The 12,801-nt window shown below is 45.0% G+C and overlaps 1 protein-coding gene across 3 annotated transcripts; it reads right to left on the bottom strand.

Moving 5' to 3' along the window:
• Positions 1 to 687: 687 nt before the first annotated feature.
• On the bottom strand, positions 688 to 12,545 carry LOC112264975 (caspase recruitment domain-containing protein 14-like). Of its 3 annotated transcripts, none has more exons than XM_024441921.2 (20): positions 12,155 to 12,545; positions 10,772 to 10,909; positions 10,136 to 10,461; positions 9,387 to 9,545; positions 9,081 to 9,200; positions 8,795 to 8,920; positions 7,938 to 8,018; positions 7,689 to 7,823; positions 7,473 to 7,576; positions 6,707 to 6,765; positions 6,291 to 6,354; positions 5,694 to 5,910; positions 5,411 to 5,537; positions 4,471 to 4,705; positions 4,110 to 4,173; positions 3,759 to 3,864; positions 3,181 to 3,345; positions 2,819 to 2,937; positions 2,470 to 2,588; positions 688 to 2,273 (listed from the first exon to the last, which is right to left on the bottom strand). In XM_024441921.2, exons 1-20 carry the CDS (start codon positions 12,366 to 12,368, stop codon positions 2,066 to 2,068), a joined length of 2,886 nt encoding a protein of 961 aa, XP_024297689.1. In that variant the 5' UTR covers positions 12,369 to 12,545; the 3' UTR covers positions 688 to 2,065. The 3 variants fall into 3 exon arrangements, with proteins under 3 accessions (XP_024297689.1, XP_024297698.1, XP_024297706.1); XM_024441930.2 differs by having other exon boundaries at positions 10,136 to 10,419; XM_024441938.2 differs by lacking the exon at positions 8,795 to 8,920 and having other exon boundaries at positions 12,155 to 12,544.
• Positions 12,546 to 12,801: the final 256 nt, after the last annotated feature.

Below are 12,801 nucleotides of genomic sequence, written 5' to 3'. Positions count from 1 at the left end.
TGATTTGTCGAAAGACCAATTAGTGGAAAAAAAGATCAGAATTGGGCTGCCTGTCTAAATGCAGGCAAAGGTCTGTAAAAATATCACTTGTTCCATTCAGTTTCATCATTGCTCTATAGATATTTGGGCAAATCAAAGACACCCCAAATTAAACCCATTAGGAAGTATTTGCATTGCAAATACTACTGTAGACACTTTATTCAGCCAAACTCAAAGTATTTCGATACAAATCTTGCTATGAACGTCCATGTTGTTGGTGTCTATTGCTATGACCTAGTTTTAAAATAACGGTACAGTAATTTTCTTGTTAATTTACCTGAAATTTTTATGGAACAGGTTTTAACGTTGTCAACAATTCCTAAAGACGCTAATTACCTATGCTCCTACGTTAAGCGTACTTGTTGCTTTCCCTAAACGTTGGATAAGTAATAGGCTATAACATCATTTACAAAATAGAGTATGTTTGACAAATTGGAGAAACAGAAATGTTGCGGGTTGCCTACCTTTTAACCTTGCCCCCTCTGCTGGTTACATTGGAGCATTAAACGTTAAACTGTACCTGAACACACTCACTTCAAGCTTAAATGCTAATTAATTGCAAGTGTTAACAAAATGAATGACATTTGGTAGAAACCAAACCATAAATTCTTCTTGAGGACTTTGCTTTGACATAAATGTGCAAATACGAAAGGAATATGATGAAATGTATTTAGACACAAAATATTTACATATTTTATAGTATTATTTCCTTTTAGTGGCCAAAAGATTGTAATGCACCTGTAAACACACGTTGTAACAATCGGATGGCAAGACAAACACATCTTAAACATATTTAATTACACAAAATAAAAAAAATATTGCCATATCTCTAATCCACCACCATCTGTTCATTCATTCCATAGCCAATATCATAAACATTCTTATGAGAAATGATGGCACAACTGACATAACACAATAAGCAGGCTTTAGACAGCTGGCTCAGGGACCGTGACTAATACTGTACCTGGTGGTTCTTTAGGAGGGCAGGGAAAGATCATAAAGAGAGGATGTAGGTGGAAGAGAGAGGGAGGGCCTAAGCGCTGCACAGGAAGTTGAGCTTTGTTCTCATTCCTAGAGTGAGTGACTAAGGGTCAATGATACCTGAGATCTGTGTACAGTCATCGTATATCGTAGAATACAATGAGTTATCGTGTCATGTAATATCAGTTACTTTGTCACCCTTTAAAAAAAAGTGCTATTCCAAACATTTCTGAGGACCCCATTTGTCCTTCAAATCTGTTAATCAAATAACCATCAATTTATTAAATCTCTTATCAAAATGAAAATAAATCAATAAATACATTTAGTCCATTACATTTTTCAAATGATCTTTCTCAAAAACGTTTGTATATTGTCAAATAAAATAAGCTGTACTCTTCATTTTTAGGGGTCCTTAACCCAAACTTTGAATACCACTGCTTTAAAAACATGTTCCAACATAAATCCATATAATGCCTACAATCATTACACTTCAACCCTATCTTGAGTTGCACACTTCCGAATAGGTCATTAAACCCCTCATTGTATGGAAACTTTAACTGTGTCCGACAGTTAGTCAACATAGTCTGACTGGAATTCCTACATTACATTTCAGGTGTGACTTGGGTATGACCATGGTTTCACAGGTTTGTTGAAATCCTGTTTATAATACAATACACAGTATTTAACACTATCGTATCTTTATGATAAAGATCATTGAAAAACTATCCCCAAAAACAATACAAGTAAATATAGGTTGGAAAAAACAACAAGAACTTAATGAAGCTAAACCAAAGTGCAGGTACATCTCCTCATACTACCTGGATTACAGAATTCATATGTATAGGTAGCTATCATAGGTACACAATCCATTTCCTTTGTCCCATAATGGTCAGGTATGTAATGCCTTTTGGAACTCTTCTCCGTCTTATCCGTTTACAAATCATTCAAAACATTTATTTTACAAATTTGTAATTCAAAGACATCCAATTTGGCCACGAGTACCTCATCAACAAACTTCACATTGGTGCCTCTGATGCCTTAAAAATCACCACAAATCAGGCTCCACCCACACAATCTTCTTCTGCTCCTCCAAGATGATGGAGTGCAGGGTGGTGAGCAGAGTGGTTTTGTCGTCCCACGAGTCAGGGCTGACGATGCGGTAGAGGCAGGGCAGCTTGTCCAGCAGGGACTCCTCGCTGCGAGAACACTCCAGCAGCTGCTCCTCAGACCAGCCCTGACGCTGCACCTTAGACCTGGGCGAGAGGGGGAGGAGGTAGGGGGAGGGGGGGGCGATAGCGAGAGAGCGAAGATGAAGACAAAAAGGGTAGAAGGCGAGATGGAGGGAGAGAGAACAAGAGAAATAAACACAAAGACACACCATGTAGGAGGGGCAATGGAACAATATTGCTACCATTCATATTTCGTATCAAAAGTCACACAATGGCCTACTTGAGTTTGCGTGCTGCTCTGGACTTGGACTGGGCAATGAAGATGATGATAGGGAAGATCTCTGCCCTGTGGAGGCGGCGTACACAGTCCAGACCTAGAGGCAGCACACAGTGGGTACCCTGAGAGAAGAGACAGGAGAGGAGTTTCGGTACGCTCAATACTGCAGCTGCATAGATTCTTCTGTAACACAGGGTGCATCAAATAACAGGACCACTGGAAATAAGGGAGGTATTATCGGTTATTTTTGTGACGTTTGTGGAAAACGGTTGAAGTAAGTCATAAACCATTTTTTTCTTTCTTCCCTAATACCAGTATGTCAAATACGGTGTTGTCATTTTGACTATCCCACCTGCTTCATGACCCTCTCAACACTCTGCAAGGTGTAACACCGCTGACCCCCCTGTTCACACTCCTCCAGCACCTCAGACCTCTGCAGCCTGGCAGCGTGCTCGCTGGAACTCAATAACTCTGGGGATAGGGGGAGGGAGGGAGAGAGAGAGGGGGAGAGATGGGTATAGGATAAGGTGAGACAGCAGGTACGAGGAAAACAAACATTTGCATCTTCATTAACATCACCTTCCGCTACTGGGCAAATAGTAGATCATCTCATTGGAATTCCGCTCTGGGCATCGGGCAGGTGATGGATGAAAGAAAAAGAGAGGAGAGAGAAAGAACACCAGAAAAAGGAAAAAAGAAAGACTCCTCCCTAACCTGGCTCACACAACTGAAAGCCCTGCCACTCGGCCAGCTTCTGATCCAGGACACGGCCGAGGATTGTGGGTAGCAGGAGGATCGGACGACAGACGGGTGGGTAGTGGGGCGTGACCAGGGTGTAGGGCATGAGGGTCAAACAGCCTCTGGGTGCAGAGCCATCCCCTAGAGCAGAGGACAATATTAGGACACACCGGGTTCAGGTCAATAACCAAGGCGACATTATTACAGGTATAAGAGCTGTGACGATACCAGGAATGCAATATTTTTGCCTTGGCAAAAATGAAAACACGATACATGCCACGATACCCGTATCGTCCCAGCCCTAATAGGTATGGTAATATCATAGGGCTGGAGTTAATCCAACCTGCTTTAGCAATGTTTATGCACAGTTTAGCAAACTTGGTTTGATGCAGAACTTCAATGGGTGCCATGTTGACAATTCAATGGAGTGTTTGGCTCCAACATGGAGGACAGTCTTATGATACGACCTCTATGGTTCTGGCTCTGTTATGTTTTGTATATTCTTGTGTACAAAAATGACTTCCTATCCAGCCTTGACTGTATCTGATATATACCTGGCCCAGTGCTCTTGTCCTTGCTGTCTTCTACACAGACCCACAGAGGATTCCTCCCCTGTCTCCCCGTACTGACGATCCTCACAGTCTTCTTCTTGTCCCGGGCCTGAGGACCCAGCAAACAACGTGTTAACCCGAACGTTTGACAGCGGTTCGGAGGGATATTCACACGACTACAACGTTTTCTTCATGAATGTTCGGTTAACACGTTCTAGAGATGTCAAAAACAAACATTTTTGGAACACATTCGCGGGAAAGGAGTGTCACCTGACTGTAACTCAGAAACCCTAAAGCGAGTTGGATTTTGGTCCGAGAGGTTCTGCAAACTATGAAAGGAGTGAAGGATGTTACCTTTCTAAGTGCCATGGGTTGGATGCTCATGTCCTCGATAGCGCTGATCAGCAGGCGTTGGGCCCTGCAATGACAGGGAACACATCTTCACTAATATCATTTATACATGATGTCATTTATGTATTGGCCAATTCAAATCCTGTAGTAATCATTATCAGTACGTCATTGAATCAAACATAGATTAGATGTAGTAGATGTTAGTTCTCCAGAGGGGGACAGATATAGCCTAGTCCCAGATCTGTCTATATTATAGTGCTCATAGGAGTTGGTAAGATCGCACAAACGGATCTGGAACCAGGCTAGACTAGAAAGAATCCATGTCAACAATCCAATCCCACATGGTGGGTACTGGGCCTACTACCTGTAGTAGTTGGGCAAGTTGCCAGTCTTGAGATCCAGCAGTTGGCAAGGGTGGACGTGGCTGGCCCTCCAGGAGCGGTCAGCGCCCGCTGGGAGGGTGCATGTGACGTGGAGGATGTCGTTACAGGAAACGGACAGAGCGTCCTGAGAGCCCCCGAGTAACGTCATGTTGACACGCACGTAGAAGGAGTCACCTGACATGGCCTCGCCACTCTGCAGCAGGAGCTTCTCATAGGCTGAGAGAGAGAGAAAGGGGGAGGGACCATGGAGGATTATGACTGTGACAGATCTGGGTCACGGCACCAATGTTACAGGTGTGATATATACACACACGCGACCAACCAACATGAATACAGAAACATTAAAATTGCATATTTTATATTACACAGAGAACGGTACTTATGCAATGCTATCGTAGCATGCCAATAGCTTTCCAGTGAGAAAAAAAGAGAGCACTTTCTGTGTTGTTGTTGTGAATATTAGCCAGGTGCTGAAATTGACTACTTTGAAGTTATCATGGGTTAAGTGTCCCCTGTTTTTCACCCCTTTGTTGCCATGTTACCTCAAAACAAACAGTCAGCCTAAAATACCTATGAAACATGAAACGGATAACCCTCGACTTTCAACCTAAATCATGAGAATGAGGCACTTCTGTGACGAGATCTAGAGACACACACTAGTCAAACAACATTTTTTCTAATCAGCTAAGAACACATTTTTCTCTCTCCAGTGCCTGATCTGGGCGATTTGACACTATAGTCACGTTAACATTTTGAAGAACCTCCTTGCTTATACAATTCTGTCACATCAGAAGGATAATGTCAAGCAAGGGAGAAAGAAAGGATGCAGTTTACAAGTATTTGCACTGGGTAGGGTATTTGAATGTGATAACGTAAAATTATTTTAACCAGACTGTTTTGAACATAGGGCCAGGGTTTCACCATCTTGGTTGGGCCTCAGGGAGAGGTGGCAGAAGCCTTGGACCTGCCCCAGAGCCCACATGGCCTCTTCCAGGGTGGTGTCCTCCAGAACCATCCTTAGAGCCTGCTGAGCCTGCTCATACTTCACCTGGAACCCAGTAGCACAAACACCCATTAGAATTATAGTGCCTTCACAGAAACTATAAAAAAGAGCGGGGAGTTATGACACAAAATGGCTGCCATGAATCGATCTGTCAGGTAGATAGGAGACTGGAGTTGTGGAGACAGACACAAACACACACACCTCCAGAATTTGTGCCCCCGAACTAATGCCCACTGTGTTGGCGGCGGAGCCCTCAGTGACCTGATGAACGAACACGCCCGTCTTGTTACCCCCCACCACCTGCAGCTGGCTCAGCAGCGCCTCCCCCTGGAAGGAGATGGTCAGGACTCGGCCAGTGATGCGCATAGCCCGGGGCCGGGAGCGCAGCAGGAACGGGGGGGCTGAAGCCCTGGAGAGACTGGGGTTGAGATGGAGAGGAGATGAGAGTATTTCATTGTCACATTAATCTATCCTGGAGAGACTACGGAAAGTTCATAAACAATCGAGCATCTGACCAACATGCGTGTGATTTTAGCTTCGGGTTAACCAAGATGATTGTTAAATGCATACGATGTACGTAAGGTACTTTGAGTTTGGTAATGGCGCCCTATAGGAGCAAATCATTTTCATGTGTCATCATCATAATACCATCTCCTTGCAATATACAGGCTAAATGGCTTTCTTCCTCTGTTCCTCTGCTTGCTTCAGCCTTCCCTCCAGCAACAATTCAAGGTAGGGAATGTGAGCTCATCCCATAGATTTCAGTACGGTAAATCACGGTAAATTCAAGTTCCTCACCCATCACTGTTGTTGCTTTGGCAGGAAGGCATGTTTGACATAACAGATTGCTCAACCTCATTGCCTGTAAATTGAATAAAACAAAAGAGACTGTTCAAGAATGTGGACACAGAGAGAACGCCCGACAGTGAATGTGTTACCTAGCCTACCAGGCCAGGATCCAAACTTCACCCAAGGCTAATTTCATCTCTGCTCGGAGAGTGGCCAACCAAAACATTTATATTTGTTTCCAGGAAGTCTCATCTGGGTGTTCCCCTCAAAGACAAACACGCAAGCACACGCTTATATCCATGTATGTAAGCACACAAATGCACAAACACACAAACACACTCGAAAGTACACACGCACACACGGAAGCTGCTAAGTCCCAGTAAGGTGAGAGGTTGTTAAAGGTTGGAGTTCATTCAGTTACGTACCACCGGGGATGAACACAAAGTCATTGTCAAGTAAGACGTCACATTCAGCCGTCTCCGAGCTAGGGGCAAGAAGAGGGGATAACACTTGTTTACAAAAATGCTGTGTTCTTATTTCGTCCTTATTTTCTCTCTCTCTCTCTCTAACCACTCCTTCCCTCCCTCTCTAGGTATCATGTATGCTGCGACATATAAACTGGCTGAGTGAGTTGGACTGCAGAAATACAGAATTGCCATCAAGGCACTTGGACTTGTCTTGTCTTCACTGTAAACACAAAACCACGACAACAAACATGAGCAGCCGCTCACCTGTGAAAACAACCTATGATTAGTTCCAAAAATAACACCTGAATCCTCGATCAAATATGACCACAAACGGTGGGTTTCCGATGGCACCCTAATCCCTATATAGTGCACTACTATATAGAGATTTGGAACACAGCCAGAGAACCCACATAGTTTACAGGAAGATCAAATCTACCTTTATAATGAAATGATCTCATGTTACTAGAACAGAAAGAAGGGCTAAGGACCCTGGGGGGAAAAAGCCTTGAAATGAAGCTCTTCCCGGCAACACAGAGTAAACACATGGCCTTCCTGGTAAAAAAAGCAGACTTTGGACAGCGACATCACATCACTCAGAATATAGAAGGAAGCCAACTGTACTACTGTGTAAGTGTCCAACTGGTTCTGAATGAGGAGTCAGACTGTGTCTTAAACATACACAGAGTCTAAAACACACACACACACACACACAAACACACCTTACCTGTCTCGATTGTACCATAGGGTCTTTTCTCGTGTCCGCAGTGACTCTGGGTATGGAGGCTCCACATTTTGGGACCGGACACTACTTGGAGTGATATCGCCACTCTACACACACACACAATTACCAGATGTCAAGTTTATAATGCAAATCATTAAAGACAAATTAGATGATATAAACAGCTGACATGACTGATATAAATCCTGCATGCACACACACCTTTATATTGCATCCCCTCACGGAATCAGAATCGGGGCAAATTGCATGCATGCGGCGGAGGCGGGGACGAGGGGAGGGGCTGGAGGGGAGGCTGTCACTGCTGGAGCCCTGGCTCTCCCAGCTAAACTTCCATTCCTGGAGACAGACACACACGTTAGTCGTTAGTATCTCGTTTAGAATCTGCCCTACATGTTAATGTGTGTATGGAGTGTGCGTGGGTGTGTACACAATGTGCATTTGTATGTATACAGTGTGCGCGCTGCGCAGCGTGTCCTTCTCAGCCAGGCTCCTGGCTATCTGGGCCTGGGCCTCGTCCCTGGACCGGCACGCCTGGAGGGATGGACAGACAGACAGATAGGGCGGCAATAAGACAGACATACATACAATGAGTGTTATTAAGGACACCTTCCTGATATTGAGTTGCAACCCCTCCCAGCAGTGTTGCAGTTCTTGACACAAAACGGTGCGCATGACCTGCCTGCATGTCTGTCTTTGCGTACAAAACATTAGGAACACATGCTCTTTCCATGGCATACACTGAGCAAGTGAATCCAGGTAAACGCTATCCCTTGTTGAGGTCACTTGTTAAATCCACCTTCGTCAGTGTAGATGAAGGGGAGGAGACCGGTTAAAGAAGGTTTTTGATGCCTTGAGACAACGGAGACGTGCGTATGTCTGCCATTCAGAGGGTGAATGGGAACGACAAAAGATTTCAGCGCCTTTGAACAGAGCATGGTAGTAGGTGCTGTTGCACAGCTACTACCATGTTGAACACCTACTACCATGCTCTGTTCAAAGGCGCTGAAATCTTTTGTCTTTCCCATTCACCCTCTGAATGGCAGACATACGCACGTCTCCGTTGTCTCTTTGCTTTTGCCTGGATTCACTTGCTCATTGTACGTCATGGAAAGAGCAGGTGTTCCTAATGTTTTGTACGCTCAGTGTATGTGGCGGGACGAGCAAAGACAGACATGCAGGCAGGTCAGTATGCAAATAGGTGGGTATAGGCAGACAGACTGACAGGCAGGCGGACACACAGAAAGGTACGGCATTCCAATAATTGATTTCAGGAGGAGCAATGATGCCATAAGGTAATCGCTCCTCACGTGGTCTCTCTCTGCCTGCAGCTCCCTCAGTTGGCTCTGTTTGACAGTACCCTTCTGCTGGTACATCTCACAGTCCAGAGTCAGCTTCTGAACCTGCAGCGCCAGACACTCTTTTTGTTCCACCATCTTAAGAGCAAACACACACCCAGGCGGCGTTTAAAGTTTGGCCACTCAAAAATGTACCCGTGTAACAAATTCTATGGCCTTTCAGCAGATGTTTGCTGTCGGAATAAAATGGCCAACTCAAAAGGGTTGTTCACAATCTCCTAGACACACACACACACACCTCCTGCCTCTCGCGGGTCAGCTGCTCATTCTCCTCTCTGTAGCACCTGAGCTGCTCAGCAAGCTCTATATGGACATCCCTCGCCTCAACCAGGTCTTGGCCCAGGATATCCTCCCGCACCTGGAGAGAGAGAGAGGGGGTGTAGGGATACAGAGAATGGGGGATAGAACATAGGAGAAAATAAAGGGTAGAGGGACAGTGAGAGAAACAGAAGGACAAGAGGACGTGACAATAGTCAGAACCACAGTGTGTCTGAGAAATTCTAGTTTCTTTGTAAAAGTCTGAGCTTGTTTCCTCCTCACTTACCGGGGTGAATTTCTCGGCCACCAGTAGCTGCCTGTGCAGAGCGCTAATCTCTTCCTGCAGTCGCTGCGTCTGGCTGGGGGTGGGGCACTTGAGTGAGCGCTGTCTCTCAAAGTCCGTCTCTGTCTGGGCTTTGCGCAGCTCAAACTGAAGCTGATATACCTGCCCATCATAGAAAAACAGAAGACTACTGTCACAAATTCTGTGACCGAAGTATTTGACCACAGTTGCTTCAAAATATTTTCTGTTGTCCCTTGTATCTTACAGTAAATGAAATGTATCACTTAAAGATGGAATCCGCAGTAGGGGAAACAGCGCCACTGTCCGCCCCATGGCTGTTGTAATTGTTTTGTTGACGAAACAGAGCTGGGGAGCATCGTGTAAATTTTTTAAAAGAAGTGTGGTACATATGCAATGATGTCGGAGGGGGGAAAAAACGGTGTTTGTTGTTTGCAGTAACATCTTTGTTGTTGTAATATCGCAAACGGACGTGGCAGTTTCACCATATTAAGGATTCCAGCTCTTTGAATTGAATTTCTTTTGAGTAACAGACATATACAACAAATGTACAATGTGTACAGGGATGCCGAAGCTTTAACACGTTCCTACACCAAAAATAATGCTGTTATTAGTTCAATGAACTTTACCATACTTTTGGTCAACCCTGTAAATACCGTAGCTTATCACTTCATGTAACGCAGTGCAGTCATCACAACTCCGGAATATCACACAGCTAGCCCCTTTACCCTGACCTGCAGGTTGAGGTCGCTGCAGTGGATGTTGGCGGCCGACCTCTCCTCGATGACGGCGGTGTACCGCGCATACAGGCCACACTTCTCGTCCTTCAGCTTCAAGATGTCGTGGTGCGCGGCAGCCAAGTTCTTCCTCATGCGGCCGTGGTCGGCCTTAAGACGGCGAGACTCCTCCTGCCGTTCCAGAGTCTGACCTAGCTGCGCCTCCAGGGAGGTGCAACGTGACCCCAGCCGACTGGCCTCCTGCCGAGCCTCCTTCAGCTCCTTCTGCATCCCTGTCAAGGCTTTGACCAGATACTCCGTCAAGTCCGAGTACTTAATCAGGCCTGGGAGGAAATCAGATGAGGATGGACACACTACAGCTACTGCTAACCCAGGACTACTGATTGGACTATGTATAATTTCCCACCAAATAGTTTTACCAAATGATTTACTCCAATGGGGATTATATGAATACTTTATATTTAGAATACTGTTTACTGATGAATAGAATGAACACAATGCACTGGTTTTCAAGCAGACAGGACCAATTGAAAAAGAACCATCATTCTTCACACAAGGTAACCCAGCCCTCTCCTTAACACATGGCCTAAATGAGCCAGATGGGAAACAGGTCATGTGTTGCGTGCTACTCACCACTGAAGCCAGAGGGCTCGGTGCTGGGCTTGCGGCCTGTGACCTGGGTGTAGATGGTGGGGTAGTGGATCATCAGGCTCTCCAGCAGGGCCATTGCACCGTTCCTCCCCTGGATGCGCAGCAGGTCCAGCATGTGACCTAAAGAAGACAAAGGGTTAAATAGGACGAAGTGCACAACGTAAATCAAAGACGAAGATGGACTGTTTTATGGACTTATTCATAAAAATTTGCTGTTGTATTTCCTTAATTTAGTAGTTTTATAGGGACAGACTATTAAACTATGGACATGTTGAGTTATAAACATTTATGAATCGCATAACTCATCTTCATCACCAGTTATAAGACATGCTCAAGTATGTAGATATACACTGAGTGTACAAAACATTAGGAACACACAATATTGAGTTCCACCTTCTTTTGCCTCAATTTGTCAGGGCATGGACTCTAGAAGGTGTCAAAAGCGTTCGACAGGAGACTCCGTTGGGGCGTGTTTCCCCACCTGTTGTTGTTGGGTTGGGACGTCATAATGAACGACAGTACCACTGGAAACCCCTATGCTCTCCTGCTTCTGACTCCTGCACCTACCTCTTCTTAGGAGGCACCTAACAACTGAGTGTATACAAAGATTTTTATTTTCAAATCCTTTTACATTTAATTCAGCGTGTGTTATGCTAATTTTACTTTTTCCCGACCCGCGGAAACAACTTTGAAGATGACGACCGCAAAATGTAGAATCCTCAAAGGTTGTTACAAACCTGCACCGCTATGTCAACAGAGCTCGGTGCTTACCAACGGATGTGTTAGGTTACGAAATCCAACTTAAAAAATAAAAAAAATGTTATGCTAATGACATGTTAGAGAAAGAATGATTCAGAACATAAATAATCATATTTGTCAAAATGTATTTTATAACATAAGGAAGTGACATTTCATCACCAAAGCTGGGCAGAGTAGGTGGATACCCTATACAGTGGCCTTGTGGTTAAAGTGTCCACCTTGAGATTGCAAGGTTGGATGGCAGGTTCCTGGTTGATTCCTACCCAAGACTCTACAAATGGGACCTGATGCCTCTCTGCTTGGGACTCAGTATTAAGGAGATGGATTACTGTGCCACTAGTGTCCTTCCCAGGGGGGTGTACTTGTACATCAGGCTCCCTCATGCTACAGAAACAGGACATAGGCTCCTGCCCATATGGGCCGTTCGTTCTGGCTCTACTTACTCCTCCAACTAAATGTATAAACAAAACCAAGTGGAAAAAAATCAACAGTGATAGAATGGAATAGAATTAAACAGAACAGAAAAAATACAGAAAGCATACAACAGAAGAACATCTAAAGTAATACAATAGGAAATCATAGAAACGAATAGAATAGAAGTCTTACTGGTCCTCATGGAGCTGTTGTTGAGCTTAAGGCAGGAGAGGATCTCATCTTCATCCATCTCTGTGAGGACCCTGGCCTGGCGCAGGTAGGGGATCAACATACATGGTTTCACACCCAGGGAGATACGATGACGGTTGTCGTTGATCAGCTCCCACACATCTTCCTCACCCATCTCCTTGAGGTCGGGCCCCTCCGGAACACATTCCGCTGCCATGGTGAATGCCCGGCGTGTGTGTGAGGCGAGTCACTTCGAGTGAGTGTCGCAGGCAGACGCAGTCACTGAAGACACACACACATAATCACACACACACACACCTAGTATTATCACTATCCAATGCTGGGGGAAAAAGCTAACTGTCAGAGACACAGGGACTCCACCCCCGGCTGGTGTAGGCGTCAATGCATGCAAGGGTGTGTGTGTGAGAGATAACCTGAAAGACAAGAAACATACACCCCAGTGAATCAGTGCCCACGCCAACCCATGCATGCCCTTTATTACTGAACTCATTTTGTAAATGCCGGATCTCTAGCAAGACGCTACTTCACCCAAGTTGCGTCAAATAGTATCTTCTTCAGTGCCATGAGATATTGCGTGTGACTAAACAAACTGACAAGATTTCATCTTGGGGGACAAGATCAACAATAGA

This window comes from Oncorhynchus tshawytscha, linkage group LG02 (genome assembly GCF_018296145.1).
Source record: "Oncorhynchus tshawytscha isolate Ot180627B linkage group LG02, Otsh_v2.0, whole genome shotgun sequence".
Classification (NCBI taxonomy): domain Eukaryota; kingdom Metazoa; phylum Chordata; class Actinopteri; order Salmoniformes; family Salmonidae; genus Oncorhynchus; species Oncorhynchus tshawytscha.
The sequence above is the reverse complement of the archived record's forward strand: the minus strand, read 5'-3'. Positions and strand labels throughout refer to the sequence as shown.